General features: G+C 36.4%; 1 protein-coding gene across 2 annotated transcripts in view; it reads right to left on the bottom strand.

The window, feature by feature from the left end:
• The window catches only part of LOC107094116 (RNA-binding motif, single-stranded-interacting protein 3-like), a 164,742-nt gene that overhangs the window by 37,580 nt on the left and 108,857 nt on the right, over positions 1–18,305 (bottom strand). For both annotated transcript variants that reach the window (XM_015389536.1, XM_015389537.1), the window contains exons 5-6: positions 4,177–4,334; positions 3,088–3,167 (exon numbers count right to left, since the gene is read on the bottom strand). In XM_015389536.1, the coding sequence (XP_015245022.1) occupies positions 3,088–3,167; positions 4,177–4,334 (238 nt within the window). The remainder of the gene's footprint in view (positions 1–3,087; positions 3,168–4,176; positions 4,335–18,305) is intronic.

Below are 18,305 nucleotides of genomic sequence, written 5' to 3'. Positions count from 1 at the left end.
GGATGGATGGATGGATGGATGGATGGATGGATGGATGGATGGATAAATGGATGGGTCGGTGGGTTTCAACATGCGGACAAATACTGTGGAAGCTTGATTCAGGTAGTAATTAACTGTTGTTTCAGGTTCTACATGTTTCTTAGGTGACATGTTGAGAGAGATCAAAAATATCTAAGAGTGAACATAAAAAGTGAAAACTTTTGTGGGTAGCATAACAAAGAGAAAGCCCCATCCGCCTAAGGAAGGAGGAAAATACAGTATTAGGGAAAACCAAGTCAAGAAAAATTAAATGTTAGACCTAGGGGGAAAAAAATTGAAGAAGGCAGATAAATTAGACAGAAAATTGCAAAAAAAGATGTACAAAAAGTTAGATTAATAATTGAAATCCTTTTTGCTTCAACTGCACAGAGTAACAACAAATCAACATCTTTTATCTTAGAGCAGAATCAGGATTTTTTTTTTGTCATGAATAAGAAATCAGGGTGGTGCCTTTTAAAGTCCAGGAAATCTGAGGAATGAATATGCAATACATGTTAATGAATATATTTTCAAAGCTGACATTCTTGTGTTTAAATGTCGTTTCTGATTGCTTTTTAACATCACATTTTGACATCAGGTTATTTGAAAAAAAAAAACTGTGCAGCACATGTATGGATCAGAATGGTTTCCCACTGACATTCACATTCCCAGTATGGAGCCATGAATGGCAAACAGAAGAAAATTCAGCAGCCAACCAGCTGCATAACTTGTGATTACTTGATTTACACTCTGGATTAGAGTGCTGAAACTGGCTCAGCTCAGTAAAAGCATTTACACATTCTGAGAGCTCAAGCTGTTTCCACCACATCCTTTTTTTTTGTTGAAAATCAATCAACTGTCAGTCTTTTTTTCAGTAAACTATATATATCTGAGACAAATAAAATCAACATTTCATGGATCTGAATGTAAAAAACCCAGATAGCATTTAGTATGAACATGAAGCAAAAAGCATAATTAGCTATATTTTAGTTTAATACCTTAAGAAGTCAGAAATGAATGCATCAATAAGCTTTTTTCAGTCAATGGCAGCATTCATTCTTCAGTTAGATATTAAAATATTATTAAAATAAGACTGTAATATAAATCATTTAGTCAAATCAGCGATTGCTAGACTTTTTACTGAAAAGTATTAGTAGATTTTTCTTCTGTGGGTTCAGGGATTTTCTAATTTCAGGACTACAGGTGAAAAAGAACTATTAATGAATAACTGGAGTGAAATTAGTTTTATTTCTTGATATTTTTTTCTATTTTATTAGTTTCATTTTGTATCCTAGTTGTGTCAGGAAGGACAGCTATAGGTGAGACTTTTCCAAGTCCGTGACCAAATCATAATACTTTGCTGTGGTGCCCCTGAATACACTTTAGAAGCTGAACACACCACATATAGGGGTCCTGTGGAGGTCTAAATTAGACAGTATTTGAAAAAATGCATCAACTGGCGTTCCATTCTGCACTTTCAGGGATCCAACATTAGATGTGCAAAGGAAACTTAGAAAATCGTTATCAGGACTTGTCTTTGCAGGGGAAAATGACCAGATTTTCGACTAAATTTGTACTATGTAGTGGTCCTACGGAGGTCTAAATGAGAAGCATGGCAGACACTGGAACAAAGACATTGTCTGGCCTTTCATTCTGCACCAACAATAGATGTGTAAAGGTGACAAGCAAATAACAAGCGGGTAAGTTAAAAAAAATAAAACAAATATTCTCCACCTGTTTCGGTTGTCTATGATTTCTAAAATATGACCAGACCCACATTCAGTTTTCAGTCAACCTCTAAACATCATTAATAGGTGGGTCATCAACTGATGGACCAAATGAGGACATGACCTGCACTTTCATCATACATCTTATCTTTAGAAGGAAGTAGTTCATAATGTGTGGATGTTTTTTTCATTGTTCAAAGCAACTCAACCAAGAGATGCAAAGCGTTATGTTGTCATATATCATTTACTGTATATTATATGGCTCTAATAAAGAGGAAGTAGAGGCTACAATCTAGCACTGACCAGGGATCAGTAGTGGAGGAATGTTGTAATAAGTGTAACGCTATCAGGGAAGTTTTTGTTCTGTTAACAGTTTAGATAGTATTACCGATGGTGCTTTAAGCCATGTTTTTGCGCATAATAGGAACACCTGGGAAGACGGTGACAGCAGAAACAGCTGATCAGTCATCCAACGTAAAAGTTTGCTACGATAGAGATGATTAGAAAAAAAAAATTCTATTTATTTTTTTTTTTTTTGCTGTTTCTATCAGGGGTTTTGGATGCAATTCTTTAAAATGTACATTAGACAAAGCTAATGGAAACACTCCTAAACAAAAAGGTAACAGTATGTCTTGTTTTACTTGTTCAATATGCAGAGTTTATTTTCCTGGATATTTTTGATCAAATGAAGAAGAACCAGCATTTCCAAAACAGTGATGTTTTATTAATAATAACCTGTTTAGAACACAAATGTTGCTCATGGGGAACCTTTTTTCATTTAATTTATTTCTTTAGCCAGTTACTCTGTTTCTTTAGTTTTCTGAACATTACCTCTTCTTTTACATCCTGTCACTTTCATTTTTTGCCGCTATGCTTCCTTTCATAGTGTTGTGTTTGTTAAAATAAAACAGATGTCCTTATTTAATTACTTTTGGCACAATAGGAAGCCGATTGTTTGCTTTAAGCACTGTCAGTTTGGGTATGCACATGTGCTGAAGGAATGGTTTATCTCAGTGTGTCTTTTTCTTTTTAACAGTGTAAGGATTAATCACACAAATCCTCCTATCAAATCAAGTCAAGGATGCCTAAGGAGTGGGAAGCAGAGACAGAGCAAAAATGATGATGTATGATCTGCAGCAGTTGCTTAGACAGTCTCTATAAATTCAATAAATGAGGGTTTATAGATTAAGTCAAGTACAGCCATTTTTAATGCAGCACTGATTTTTTTCTGACAAACACAGCAGCGAATAACAGGTACAAAATGTGTTGAGTAACATCAGATCTGGTATAATTTAATGCAATTTTAAGTGCATGCTTGTTTTATTCACCATTTTACACCTACCTGTCATGCCTGGAGGGGTTTTCAAAAATTTTCCATTGAAATTTTGAATCACCACATCACACTTCTCTGTCGACTCCATTCTGCAACAAAAAAAGGAAAGACGGTATCTGAAATAGTAAACACTAAAGATTTTCTGGTTCTGTAAAAGTGAATTCCCTGTGTGTGGATATGAATGCTTGCAGAAGCATCCAACATTTAAGTAAATGTGTAAACCCCTGCCAGTTATAGGATTAGTGCTGAGGTGTCTTTACCTGTAAAGAATATCTGTAGGTGTGTGTGTGTGCGTATGTGTGTGTGTCCTTTCAACGTTAAATGGGGTTTCCTCTCCTTTGTCCTAGTTTAAAAGCTCCATTCAGTCTGATCTGTTGTGTGTCATGTCCTCTTTGTTTGTCCCTATTCAGCTCTGCTCACCCAATCACAGCTCAATGACTAATTGCCTGCCTGGCAAGTAAAAGCTAGTGTGTTTGAAATGTGGTGACAGAGGGGACAAACTGTGTGTGTGTTTGGAGGGGAGGTTTGGAGCTGAATGTGAGTCTTGGGTCTCTCTTTGTACATTCGGTGACCCAGAATATATACTTGACTGCTTTCTAATCACTGGCACGCTCTATGGAGTAAGTGAGAGGAACACACATGCACACACATGAGACAAAGGAGTTAAAGGTGGAGAGGTAGACAGCTTTTTTCATTACAGCTCAAAGTTGTTTAGTAGTTCAAATAGAGACATTAAATCCATTTTACTTTACCTTTAATACAAAACTGTTTGGTGAAAAGGATTTTACATATCAGCTTGAGGTTGATCTAAGAAAACCAACGCTAAACTTTGTGCTTTATTTTTTCATAAAGTTAGACTAAAACAACTACATGGTTTCATGAAGACCATTTTTTTTCACTTTCCAAGCAAGCTTTTGTTAGAATGACATTATAATAACTTGTCCCTGAATTAATACACATAAAACTTAATCAATGGACACAATCTTTTTAAAATGCTGTCTTCATGGCCATTTTGAATAATGAAGTCTCCTTATTTTTTAGGTCTATGGAACATAACAAAGAGTCAGAGTTTTGATGTATTTTTGAGTGTGCATTTACCTTGCAAAGCCAACTCCTCTGCTCAAACCATTGGCATCCCTTAGTATTCGGGTGGAAATAACATGGCCAAAGGGCTTTAGCATGTTTTCCAGCTCCTGCTCATCCATCGACACAGGCAAGTTAGATATGTAGAGGTTCGTGGGGTCCTGCTCCTGTTGCTGTGGAGAGGCCATGGAAGGTGTTTAACATTTGATTCCAGAATGAAATTGAAATATAAATATTTCATCAAATCATATTTAGTGCAACCTGAAAAAAACAAAACAAAAAACAACTGCTGGTAAATTGCAAAAAAAAAAAAAAACAATTCTGTAAAGCAAGAAAGTTATGTATAATCCTATTCAAGATTAGAGTTTTAAGAAATATTTGTGTAAAGTATGTTAACAGTGAAGAAATACAGTGTCAATCATTTCACTGTCATGGCACTTGACACATTCTTTTCCCTTTCAAAAACTATAAAAATTAAATAAAAGCTTATTTGATTACTGTTGATGCACTGAAGGTTAAATTGTTTATTTGCATATGCATGACTGAATATTTCACAAAAAGAAAAGCAGTGAATTAAACCCAAGAGCTAAACTCCTAAGAGGGAATGAAAACTGTTTTGAAAATGCATGGCACTAATTCCACTCCAAAAACCCCTGAAGCAAGAAAGAAAAACCCCTATGGATCAAGAAATTCTATTAAAGCTTAAATAAATCTTTATATGATGAAGAGGAGAGCCTCCCTCTCAGGTGTCATTCAAAAGTTAAGCCACATACCTATACTGTTTGTTTTCTATTCTCCAAAACTCAATGCAAAGGGTTCATTGCATGAAAAATATTGCTATTTCTTTTTTTTTAAATAGGTTTATAAATTTACATCTATTTATTAAGAGGAAAGTGAAACCACTGTAAAATTCATTGCTTGGGTGTATAGACTGGTCTATTAATTCTGATTTAAATATTATTACTAACTTGTGTAAGTAATTCAAAATAAGGACTTTGCACTTTACCCAAGTTGCTATTCATTTTTTTTTTTTGTTTTTGGATAAAATGTTCCTTTGCCCCCGTTAGCCCTTTGGTCCTAGATCCGAGGTCAAAAGAGCAGTACAGAGTTTATACAATATGTTCATGAGGAAAGTATGAACAAAGACTAAATCAGTTAGCATGCACAGCAATACAAAGTTAGCAACTTTAATAAATCAATTTCAGAATGAAGATAACAGAAAAGACTGAGACTTAGCTTGTGATTTGCTAGATCAGTAAATGACATAGTATTACATACTATGTCCATTTCATTTGGTTTTAATACTAATAGGGCTAAAGTCAAATATGGTAAAATCTGATTCCATGTTATCTTTTAAAGCATAAAGGCTACATGTCCATACAATACAGTTTGAGAAGATTTTGGATAATTCCATAAAATCTAATTTTGTCTAAAAGTTTTTATTAAGCAACTCTGATTTTAAATCATTCATTTATCTCCAGATGAATGATTCTTTCAAAATCTCTTCCAGCAGACAGCTTCATTTTACAACAGGTATGAGATGCCTAAATTACAAAGGTTTAAAACAGAAAAGGGTAAAAATAACCAGCACCCTAGAGTGTGATGCATACATTGAGTGGCTAATTTAAGTCATTTGGAAACATGTGAGTCATCCAATCTATGTTCTGATAAATGAACATGTTCTGTTTCTGTGACATAAAAGTCATCATTTGGGCTTTTAAGACCTAAATATGTCTTTTATCTATAGTGGATTGGGTGATCTTTAAACAGAGAGAACTCAAAGCCAATAAGACTTCGACCAAAGCCATTCATATAAGACTCACTGCAGGTAGAACAGCTCCAGTGGAAAATTCTGCTCTACTTCACCTTTTCTTTTGAAATCTAAAAATCTAGAAGCAAGGTGCATGGCAGACAAGGATTTTCCTTTGTCAGGTTCCAATTTAATGACTGGAGCAGTTGTCTTCACGTATGGTGCAACTGGCTTTGAATATTATCTGCAGCTTTTGTGCACATGCTTGCGTGCGCTCACATAAAGACAAGCAGGGAACACATGAAAGAAGTAACATCAAAGTAGTCATGGAATATGTCACTGGTCCTAGAACCATCTTTATGAAAGAGTTACGTCACTGAAATCATTCTTGGTTCATCTTTTATGATTAAAGAGAAGCAGGTTTTGATACTTTTACACCAGGACCTTATAAAATGTTTCTGGAGCAGTCACAAGGTTAAATGTCAACCATGGGGCCATTTTGAACTATAACAGAAACTTTACTCATGGCTTCACTGAAAAAGGAATGAGTGAAAAAATCTTTTGTGTTGTTTTTATACAAACCCTACTCATATAAAGGTTAGGATAGTAAACTAAATAAGGCTATATATAATTTATCAGATAATTTTTGCTGGAATTCCAAATATAGTCAGATGGATTGTACCTTTAATTCTATTTATTAACAGATCATAGGGTGGTGGATTCTGTCCAACAAAAAATAATAAGTAAATAAAAACAAATCCAACAATGTCAACTATAAGCAGAAGGAATGACCATATAAAATCCAGCATGTTTTAATGTATAACTTTCCAATATCGTTTGTGGCACATCCATCCGGGTGCCTATCTTCAACAGCCATTGGGAGAGGGAGAGCACACCCTCTACTGGTATTCAGTCAATACGCCACTATACAGTAGCTGTACGTAAGAAACACATTCAGCCGTTGACTGGAACCTGTCAAATACGTCGATATGCGTTGGAGATAAGTTCTTGATAAGTTCCGCATAAGTTATGTACAAGTTACTCATAGGTTTTGGATAAGCTATACACCACAACTTATGAGTAACTTATACTTAACGTATGTCAACAATCAGATAACTTACCTGTAACTTATGGCCCACGTATGAGCATACGCTGGCATAGGTCAGAACTTACTTGCCGTATGTCGACTGTGCCTGTGAGCTTCAGCGTACTTCAGCTCTTAACTGATAAAAAACATACGCATAACTTATCCAATGTATGTCAGCATTTTTGCCATATTTTCCGTACATCAGGCGTACCACTGTTTAAATCGTCCAAATGTGACAGGGGCAGAAAAGTGACCCTTACGTTAACCATTACGAGTTCATACCTAACCCTAATACTAACCTAAACTCAATTCACACCTTAGTCCTAAACCTAACACCTAAATTTAATACAGCATCTGTAACCATGGGGACCAGAGATTGATCCCCACTAGAGCACTCAGTCCCCATGATGTGCTAAGATTGATGGAAAATGGTCCCTACCATGTAATTAATACACGCCCAAATCCAAACACACAAAGGCAATTTAATGGACCAACTACACTTACCCAGAACCCACAGTTGCACACCTAATGAAGAGTCAAGATCAGGATTTAAAAACAGGTCCTTGGTGATGCAAGGCCACAGTGCTACCAGCTCCATTACCATGCAAGCCTTAGTGGTACATCCTTATCAACATTTTGTTTCTCAAGGCCTCTTTGTTATAAACAGTTCATATTATACTTGTTTAGATAATTACTCCATATTACTGTTAAAACAAGCGGTTGATACTAAATTGTTATTTATGTTTCTTTTCATAGTCAGTAAAGTATTTTTCAATTGATCTGAAGGAAATTAATACAACCTAAATGCAGGCGTACCAGACGCTGCTGCAAGAGGACCAGCCAGTACACTGTAACAAAGAAGCATGAGTAGATATAAGAGAGTTTTAGAAATACCTATTGAAAGAAAAATGATATTTATTTACAGATCAACTGTTTCAATTTTTTACAGAATTACGAGATAAAAACCTTTGGCTTGCTTTTAACGGTCAGATCAACTGGATATTTGAAATCTTATTCCAAATTCAGAGTGTACATTTTGATTTAAACAAAGAGAACTTTTATGCTACTCTATAAATTTGAAGAATATGGAGATTCTTGAAAATGTGAATAACCATTACAAAAAACAGCTAATAGGGCTTAATAGGGTTTATGGTGAGAAACCAGGTCATCTGCGTGTGTCACAGTTAACGCAGATATGCCCTCGCCCCTTCCGCAGAGACTCTGGTGCACCTCTCCAAAATTGTAGGTGACCACAGACAGTGCCGCAGACAGGAGGCCTCTGATTGGTCAAATCTACATCCGCTCTACACTATGCGTATTACCTATTTGGTACCTTACCGGCTTGTTTTGTTTGTATGACAGCCATTTTGGAAAAAGACTTGTCAAGATGGACGAGCTAGAAGAGCGAGGTGCGCGAGAACTCTGGGACCCTTTTTCCACCTGGATTCTCGCTCTTTTCTGCCCTCATATCCTGCACAAACGGCCCTTGAGTTTTTCCACTTTCTCAGCCGTATGTAGACCCACAGCTAGTTCATGATTGTCCCTCTTGCGTTGTGGCGTGGAATAACAGCGCACACCAGGCTTCAAAATTGGGCATAAATCAAAAATATCTACATCATACTTGGGACAAGCTCACTGCAACACTCTGCTGCTAGAGTATAACCAGACATTTATGTTTAAGAGGCCATCACTGAACAATTCCTGCCCCTGGTTCCTTTAAGTTTTGTATTCATTGCTGTGTATTTCACTCTTAGTGTGGGACAAAACCTCAAGGCACTGTAGACTTTTAAATGTTTTTTAAAAGTTTTCTTGACTTTGATTAAAGTTGCTGTTTGCACAAAGTTATCTCACGGTGATCTCTCACTCTGCAGGTTGCAAATTAGTCACTCTTTCTCCCTCTGTCCCCTTTATGGCTCTGTTTCTTTGTCGCTCTGCCTTTTTTGTAACATCTGTCATGCTTTGGAAACAGCTTCAGACCAACTGTGCTGCTCCTTTACTGTGTTTGGCCTTCCAACCAGCAAGTCAGCTAGTGTTTTCAGCCCCATTAAACTTCAATGCTGCATCATTATAGATGGTCTGTACATCTTATCCTGCTATTTCCTAGTTACCCCCACCATCCTGCAACACCTGCTGATGATATAGAGGGTAAAGCGAGGGCAAAGCTGTGGTTTAATACCCACTAAAATTGGCAGTTTTGTTTGTATGCCAGAACGCATGAATGTGAGGTGAGACAGTACTTGAAAATCCCATTTGGTAGACTTTCTGCTGTCATCTCAAAGAGAAACCCTTAGAATCGGAAATCAGCCTCTCGTAGCACTGGTAGGGATGAGCAGGTAGAGCGAAATGAACAGAGATGCTGAGAAAACAAATGCCAGAGCACTTTCAAAGTGAAGTAGTCAATGATTATGGAATCCAGCACCCATTCATTACGCCATGTGTTGGCTTCCAAAACCTACTTTGAGAAATTCATTTTGGCACATTTACATGTTCCTATCTAAATTTTTCTCTACTCCGGCCTCTCTCAGCCAACCTGTTTACTCTAGCCTGTTGCCCTTCATCCTTTTATTCACCCATTTCATTTTCTCCCTTTCTCTTCACTTACTATCTAAACCTACTCCTGCTAAGATTAAAACCTAATCTTTCTTAATGGTAGCCTTGCTAACTAACACACTATCTGAATGCTTAGTTAATATTTAAAGAGAAAAACCTTTCCCTCCTAACACTTCTCATTTTCATCCTAGCCTTTGTGTGTCCCCTTATTCTTGCCCCGTCTGCATGTCTGCAAACCACACTCTTCTTCAATTCTCTTCATTTACATTTCTCTCTCTCTTTCAGCAACCTCCATCTTTATCTGCATTTCTCATTCTAATGTGTTCCTCATCCTCTAGCCAAGTTTTAATCTTTCACAAGGATTGTCTGGGTGTCTAAATGCTCCATAACGACTTAATCAATACTTAATGAACATTTCATAAATACTTTATGAACGCTAAACCCCAAAATCCCGGGGGTTTCATTAACCATAGAGATATACCCTTTATCCCCATCTTCATAATAGCTACAGGCTTGGTGAAATCAACACTAAATACTGAAAATTTCATAATTTATCTCAAGCCTCCTCAGCTGCTTTTATAACTAAGGATCCCAATGTTTGTGTGATGATGCCAATGATAAAACATGAAACAGGCAGGTAGTTAAAATTATTCCTTTTAAGTCAATGGGCTTATACAACATGCTCATTAAAAAGCAAAAAAAAAAAAAAACATAACAGGAATGATCAGTCTTTAATCTAATGCTATCAATTGTGGGATAAAGTGACATCTAGTGTTATTAATTTCACAATATGTCAGGGAAGTACCCGCAGGATAGAATACCTTTTCTACATAAGTAGGGATGGCAATGTGGGGTTTAGTACACTCAAGATTCAATTTGTGGTTATATCGGTTATGTACTTTGGAAGGGTAGAAAGGACCTTTTGGAAAGTGTAAACGGTTTGTTCTTTAGAATAAATAAAATAAAAATTTTACATAATCCCACTCAATCAATCAATATGAACATGATATTTCAAGAGCTTATTAAGAGTAAAAACAAAGTGAACAACAGACCCGACATTATCCCGGTTAGCAGCATAACCCCAATGTCATCCTGCAACTTCTACATATTTGTCACTTAAAAGCAGAGCAGTTCCATGAAGCTTTGTTCCTTTGGACTCCTACGGACGCTTTAAAAGTCAACCAGGTGTGAAAACAAGGCTTTCTTCGCACGATTTTGACTCTAATTTGAGCTGCAATTTCACATTCTGCACTAAAACTGTTATGGTTTTGATTTTTAATTATAAAAAGGTTGCAAAGCTGACAAACCCTAATTCAGAGAATATGTGGATTTAATTAACTATAATACAATGAATAATTCACAAGTGCAAGTGTTACAGAACAGATGCTGATTTAAAGAGGTCGAAATGCTAAAAAAAGTACCTTGCAGAACTTCCTAAATATCAGAAAGGAGTTGAAACCGTGATTATCTTTTGATTTGTGAAACAAAAACTTAAGACTCAAAGTCAAATCAGTGAACTTTCCAAGATTATGATTTGAAAAAACTAATTTGTTAGTCAAGGCTATCAAGTAAAGCTAAAAAATACAATAAAATAAAACAATAATAAAAATCTTTGTTTTCCAATCATAGACTTCAGTTGTTCTAGATTTCTTTAAATGGTGCTGCTATTTGACGAAATAAGAGGCTATGTTAAAATGATGAATTAAGATTTTCAACCTCATACTTCAGACTATATGTTCAACCTCTACAAGATTGACATGCAATACCAATAACAGCCCCATCCAGATGAGTGGTGACTATAAACAAAGAGTTCTTATAGTTTATAGACTCAATACTCCAATTCTTTTACACTGTTCTCCATCGTATTTTATTGCTTTTGGCTCAGCATTTTCAACATGACTTCTTCCCTTCTCATCTTTCTCATTTTCCCTTCACACTGTCTTCAGTGTGTATCAAAAGGCCAGTGATTCATCATAGAGTCCAAGCAGAGATCAGTCCTAGCTGCAAAGCAGTCTGCAAGCTGTTTGTCTTCCAGCTGTCCAGAGAAGGAATCAATCACCCCATCCTGAGATGCTGAAACCATCCAAGGGGGTCAGATTCAGATAGAGAGGAAAGAGTGATATATGCCCAAAGAAAAATGAAGAGATGCTGGAGGACGACATGCAGACTAAGGAGCCCAGAATGGGTGAATTAAATATACATTCCCTTCGATGCATACAAATCAGAAGACCACGGAAGTTATGCGTCCAATCTCCCTTGGTTGTGATTTGAAATAAAACACGACTGCTTTGTTGTTTAGTGTCAGTGTTGATTGACTCATAGATTAAACAAGAACAAGGCCTGATTGTAATAATATGCTCTGTTATCATTATACTTGTTTAGTGTTCAAAGTGATCATATAAACAAACAGCAGAGATTGTGTCATTTCCTGAGGGAAATGGGTATTACTCTGACCTCCATATAAACAATATTTCAAACAAAGAAAAAAAAAAAAAAAAAGCAAAGGATAATACAATCTGTGAGGTTTGTTTCAGGTTGTTTTTTTAAATTGTCTCTTTTTATTGAGGGCAAAACAAAGTGGTTATGATCAAAGCCAAAACTTTTACCATTTTTTAACTTACGTATGCTGAAACTAAACTATCCAAATACACATTTCTTTCCTAAATTAAAAAAATAAAATAAAAAGATACACCTATCTAAATTTTGTCAGCCAGTTTTCAATAATCCAGTTTTTTATAAGTTATTAAATGGCCATACCAGTTTTAGCAAAATGTGATTCCTGTTTAGAAACTATAAATAACAGCAAAGTACATGTTCTACTTTCTGCATATTGGGAACTTTCTGTCTTCGTTTAATATATTTTCTTTACAATCAAATGTTTAAATTAAGTTGAGCAATTTTTTCTCAGAGATAGCCCAACATTCCAGCATCAATGAAAATCTCTCTCTATATAAATATAAAATATCTCTTTATGTAAGATTATGGGCAAAGAAAATAAATTAAGAAAAAAAGGTTATGTAATGTTAGAGGATGACACCTCAAAATCCATCTTTGTTAATATTCAACCTAAAATTAATATAAATTAATTAAAAATTTTATTAATTTAATCTGTTGTTTTGCTAATTGATAAAAATGTAAAGTTGCATTTCTTGTTTAAAAATAGTTCAAATGATGCAAGTTTTTTGTATATTTTTTGTCAGGGTTAGTTGTGGTTTAGGACCCAAATGCAGAGGCAGAGAGGCTGAGGAGATTTCTTGGGAGTTTAATGGGGCAAAACAGTAACAAAGGCAGGAATGCAAAAGTCCAACTAATAATAAAAAGCGAACCAGAACTATGGAGACATCTGGGGAACTATGGAGACATCCACGTTCCTCGTAGACATCTACGAGGAACGTAGACCACAGCATGGGAAGACAGCAAAGACAAGGAACCAACAAAGAGTGAGAGCAGAGGGAGAGCAAATATAGCAGAGAGAGACAGAGGGAGGGCTAACGAGCAGACAAGGAGCAGGTGTGAGAGGAGACAACGAGGGAGCCAAGGTGAAAGGAACATACACACGCAAGAGGGCAATAGAGGACAACAGAAAAACATGAGAACTAATATAAATCTAGAAATTACAACAAAACTGTAATTAAGCCATTAAAACTAGAAAACAAGGAGCAAAGTAAAGAACAACAGAACCAAGACCATGACATTTTTTAATTATGAAATACTTGCTGATACTGAAAATATCAGTCTTTTGCTTTCCTACTTTAAAGGTCTTGTTGTGAGCACCTTCTATTTAGAGTGTTTACCCTTTGGTAAAAAAAAACTCTCTTTGTAACGTTAAGATTTGATTTTATATATATATATATATATATATATATATATAAAAGCTAGTGAACTTGTTAAATGTTGTATGACAGCTGGATACATAAGGAATATATCAGCTCCTATTGAAATGTCTAGCTCTTAAGGGAATATGAATAATGCCATAACCCAAAACATTTCTGTTGGAAAGAATCCAATTAATTATTTTGTCTCAAGTTTTCTCAGAAAGCAAGGAATATATTCTCCTTGTCTAAAGATCTCTGTAAACTCTGTGACCAAATCATACCAACAGTGATTTCCAATTTTAATAACTAAGCATTAATCAATGCAACATTTGTATACAACCCCCTATGAAGCATAACTTAAAAAAACAGCCATTCTCTCTCTCTCTCTGAATCAAGCTCTCTCTCTAACCCCCCCACCCCCCCTTAGTACTGAATGCTGTAATCAAAGCTAATGGGACTCAGCTGCCGGCCAGTCTAATTACCTGGAATGTAGACGGATGATCTTCCAGACAGAGACCCGCACAGACACACATGCTTCAGAACAGCAATTTCAAGATAGGCTTTGAGTTGCTGTGCTACATACTGTAGCACAGAGGCTCTACGTCCCCATCATGGTGTGTGTGTGTGTGTGTGTGGGACCATGTTTTTGTGATCTAGTGGGGACAATTGCCCAGAAATATACATTTTGAGGACTTATGTGGTACTTGTGCGGACCAACGACTGGTCCCCATGAGGAGAAGTTCTCTTGTTGGAGTGGGAGTGTGAAATGAGTTTAGTTTAGGTGCAGGGTTAGGTATTCGTTGGTTATGGTTAGGGTAAGGCAGCAGCAAGGGACCAGAACTTGAAACATAATTTGCCCAAGACAGTAAAAATGATGGTGGATTCCCAGAGAACACCACAAACTACCTCCTTTTCCCATCCCAAATAACATAGTGTCAACTTTTTTTCACTGCTGCCATTATTCAATCTTTTTTGTGTGCCTCCATCACTGTGTGGTTTGGTTAATCTACAAAATAGGACAGGCCAAAATAGAAAAAAAAAAAAAACTTTTTGGATCTGCGGAGCGGAGCGTGGAGCGAGCGGTGGAGCGGAAGAAATATGGTGGAGCGTGGAAGGGTTTTTAATTCAAAGGCCAGAGTAAGGATTTGGCTCCGCTCCATTTCACTCCGGCTTTATTTAAATTAATGTTTGACTTAAAGCCTAGGCCAATGCCCATGATGTAGTCTGTGCATATAACCTGTTATAGTCTATATTCCAACTTTACCAAGGAATTGCCAAGACGAGGGTGTCAGGATTTGGTTGTGGTTAGAGGACCCAAAAGCAAAGGCAGGGTGGCAGAGGTGAGTTTCTTGTAGATTTAATGAAAGGTTAAATGACAACAGAGGCAGGAATCCAAAAATCCAAAAATCAAATGTGAAAAAGGTAAAAAAACAAAACAGAAACCATGGAGAGTACAGGGGAAAACCATCTTAAGGAGGAAGACACAGTAAGACGGAGTTGGAGGAAGTATGATGAGGAACCAGCACTGAGGAACTGCATAAAGAGTGTATTTAAGGAAGACTAAAACAAAGAGAGGACTAACAAGCAGATTGGGAGCAGGTGTGAACAGAGCAGAACAGGAAAGGAGCTAAGGAAAAGGAGAACACAAGAGGGCAGCAGAGGGCAACAAATAAATATTGAAAAATGAAAAATAACCAGAGAACACAACAAAATAAGAATAAAACCACTAAAACTAGAAAACATGGAGTAAAGTAAAACTCAAAACTCAAAAGAAAACACAACAGAACCAGAACGGTGACAGAGGGTTGCATATTGTGTGATAAAAAAGTGGGATAAAATATAAAAACATACACTAACTATACTATATATCACTATACAAGTGATCATTGTGGTAGATCACTGTGCTTTTGAAAATGGATCGCATACATGCATTATACGCTATTATCTCATTTGCAATGGGATGCAAAGTTACCTTTTTTAATGTAGTCCAGTCCAAATAAATTAATAATTAAATAGTGTGTCCTAGGGCCCTGGCATAATTACATGAAGGGGAAATGTCAGAAAAGGTCTTCTCCTGAAAATTTTAGTGAGCTTGAAGCGATTTCGCCGGAGCGGCAGGAAAATTAAGGTGAGTGCAGCGCTTATTTTGAGTGGAGTGTAATGGCGCAACTTTGAGCAGTGGAGCGAATGAGCGAAAATTCTCCTGAGCGGGGAGCGGGAATTGCACGGCGCTATGCTCCGATCAAATGCTCTGTTCTGGACACAAACTGACTACTGTACCTTCAACAACAAAAAAGCCACCACAGGGACAGTTTCTTCCCCCGGGGCTGTCAGTGAGATGGACACTTCACATGCAGAGTATTTAATATTATTCAGATCAACAACATACTTATTTGTGAAAATCCAAGTATGTCTTCCTCCTTATGAAAGTTGTGTTTACATATTTACAAGAGAAATATTACTACTTCTATACTATATTACTGAGAGCAAAGTGGCAAAACTTCATGTCCCTTCTTTTTTGCAACAACATGATTGGGAGTCTTTTCCACTCATTTCAGAAACTAAAAGTAAAATATAGATTAGCTACACATTGAAAGAAATGTGTCAGATTTTATTTTATTTATAATATCATGTGAAAATGTATAGCATATGTGTAGAAAATTGATCTGAAGGAAAAAGCTTATAAGGAAAAGAGCCCCAGAAACATAAACAAAACTGAACCTTCTCAAGAATCCAATCTTGAATAAGAGACAACCCCACAAGAGTCCTACCTAGGCCACTGAGTAAGAAACTGGGCTGCTGCTTAGTTGTTCAAAGACCTCTCTTCTAATAAAAGTAAAGTTTGTATTTAGTTTGGAAATAAAGATCCCAGACTCTAAAACAGGGAAGAGGTACAGAATCCAAGATGCTTGAAGCTATTTTCTTGTAGGTTTTGTTCAACTGTCAGCACAGCAATCTACCAGGATATTTATGAGCATTTCATCTTCCTCCCTAGTGTCAAGCTTTCTGGACATGCTGGTTTTATTTTCTCTCATGACTTGGCACCTGCCAACACTGTCAAATGTTCCAAAAATTGGTTCAAGGTCCGTGGTATGGTATACTATACTTGATTGGCTCGAAAACTGGCCTGAAAATCTACGTGGTTTGTCAGGAGGAACATGACAGACACCAGCCCCAACAATGCAAATGACCAACGGGTCGCTGTCACAGTAACCACAGCTTTCTTTAATCCTCAGAAAAAACACAGGTTGATCGCCCCCGTGCCATGCATCATTTATGCAGTAATTCATGCAAAAGGATACCCAGCCAAGTATTGTACTGTATGCATAAGAATCAACATACCTTCCAACAGCCAGACATTTCTATTTTAAGGCGCCTTATTTTTTTACTTGTGTGATACAAACAAAATTTCTAAGAAATCAATTATTTTCTGTAAAGCATAAAAAAGTACAAGAAAAATCATCAATAATAACGTTTAAATTGTTGAGATGTATGACAAAAAGAATTTAACATTTTCACTGAAAATCTTTTGAGTGTGACTGATGACTTTCTGGGGGTCTTGCATTAGTCGTCATCGGGCTGTCTATGAGAATTCAAACCAGGGAACCTGTAACCTTCCAAGCAAACAAGTTTCCTGATCCAAACAAAAAACAAACAAAAAAACTATTATTTGACATTTCTTTTTTAATCCCAACCAACCTTAAATGCAGAATGCAGAATGACAAAGCAAGAAAAGAAGGGTAATGCAGTTTTATATTGTGCGTGTGATTATGTTGTTACAACTGCATATAAGTCATTTAGAACCATATATAAGTAAACAAAGGCCTTTTATAATGCACCGGCTTTTAAAAAAGCATGAGTATTAGTGTTTGTTTTGAGTCAGCATGAGCTGCTTTTATGTGGATCTATGTGCTGACACAGTAAATGTAGAACGAGTGGGCATAAGTGCAGGGGACCAGTCAATTAGTCAAAAAAATAAAATAAAAATCTTATGCAATCTTTCTTTTTTCAAAGGCCTTCCTTTTTTTTAAGTTGAGAAATGATAGCAAGGCACTTTTTAAGGACCTTTAAAAAGACAGAGCTAGTGTACTTGCATGAAATGCAACTTTTCAGTATGCATAGAACAGAAGAAAGGGTGAATAGAATATTAAATAGTAAATGGGAACACAGACTGCCTGTGTGGGCAGTTAATAATAGCTGCCACTTTATGCAAATGTTGAGGATGAAGAATAAGAAAAAAGGATGAAACTTAAATGTTCATAGAAAGAGATTTTGTAACAAATCTGTCATGTGTCTGATAAATGTGTGTCTGTGTCATTCAAGGCCTCCTCTGTCTGATGTCACAGCGTCTGCCTGAGTAGACAGACTGCTTCAGGGCTAGCCTCATTCTAAATGATTTATGGGGTCTGGGTGCAAGAGGGAGAGCTGTATCTGATGGTGCAGGTACTCACCCTATTAACCCATTCTGAAGAGAGTAGCAGTTGTGTGCATCACTACAATAAAAAACTCTAACATGACAGTAACAATGGACTTATTAATGATGGAAGCTATGCAGAGACATGTTTATTATCATTAATATAAAGCAAACACTCCTTTTATGAGATGCGTCATAATGTCTGAAGATGATGGAGGCTGTAGTTGTAAAAGTGGAAATTCTAATGCTGAAAAGAAGAGATTACAAAACAATGACAACGATTAACTTGTCAAAAATATAGCTTTGCTTTGCACTGTTATGGAAAAACCATGCTCTGATTGGGGATTTTTATTGTATGTTTTAATAAGTGTTGGAGTAGTTACCACAAAAAAGTAGTTAGTTACTAGTTCCTCATTACTTCTGGAAATTTCTTTAGGAGGTACACCATTTTAAAAGTTACTTAACTCCTTTTTATTTTGCAACTTCATATATTATTGTGGACAAAAAAAACCAAAGCATTACGATATC

This window comes from Cyprinodon variegatus, unplaced genomic scaffold (genome assembly GCF_000732505.1).
Source record: "Cyprinodon variegatus isolate N-32 unplaced genomic scaffold, C_variegatus-1.0 Scaffold464, whole genome shotgun sequence".
NCBI classification, from domain to species: domain Eukaryota; kingdom Metazoa; phylum Chordata; class Actinopteri; order Cyprinodontiformes; family Cyprinodontidae; genus Cyprinodon; species Cyprinodon variegatus.
Note: the sequence above shows the minus strand (reverse complement) of the source record. Positions and strands in the feature narration are given on the sequence as shown.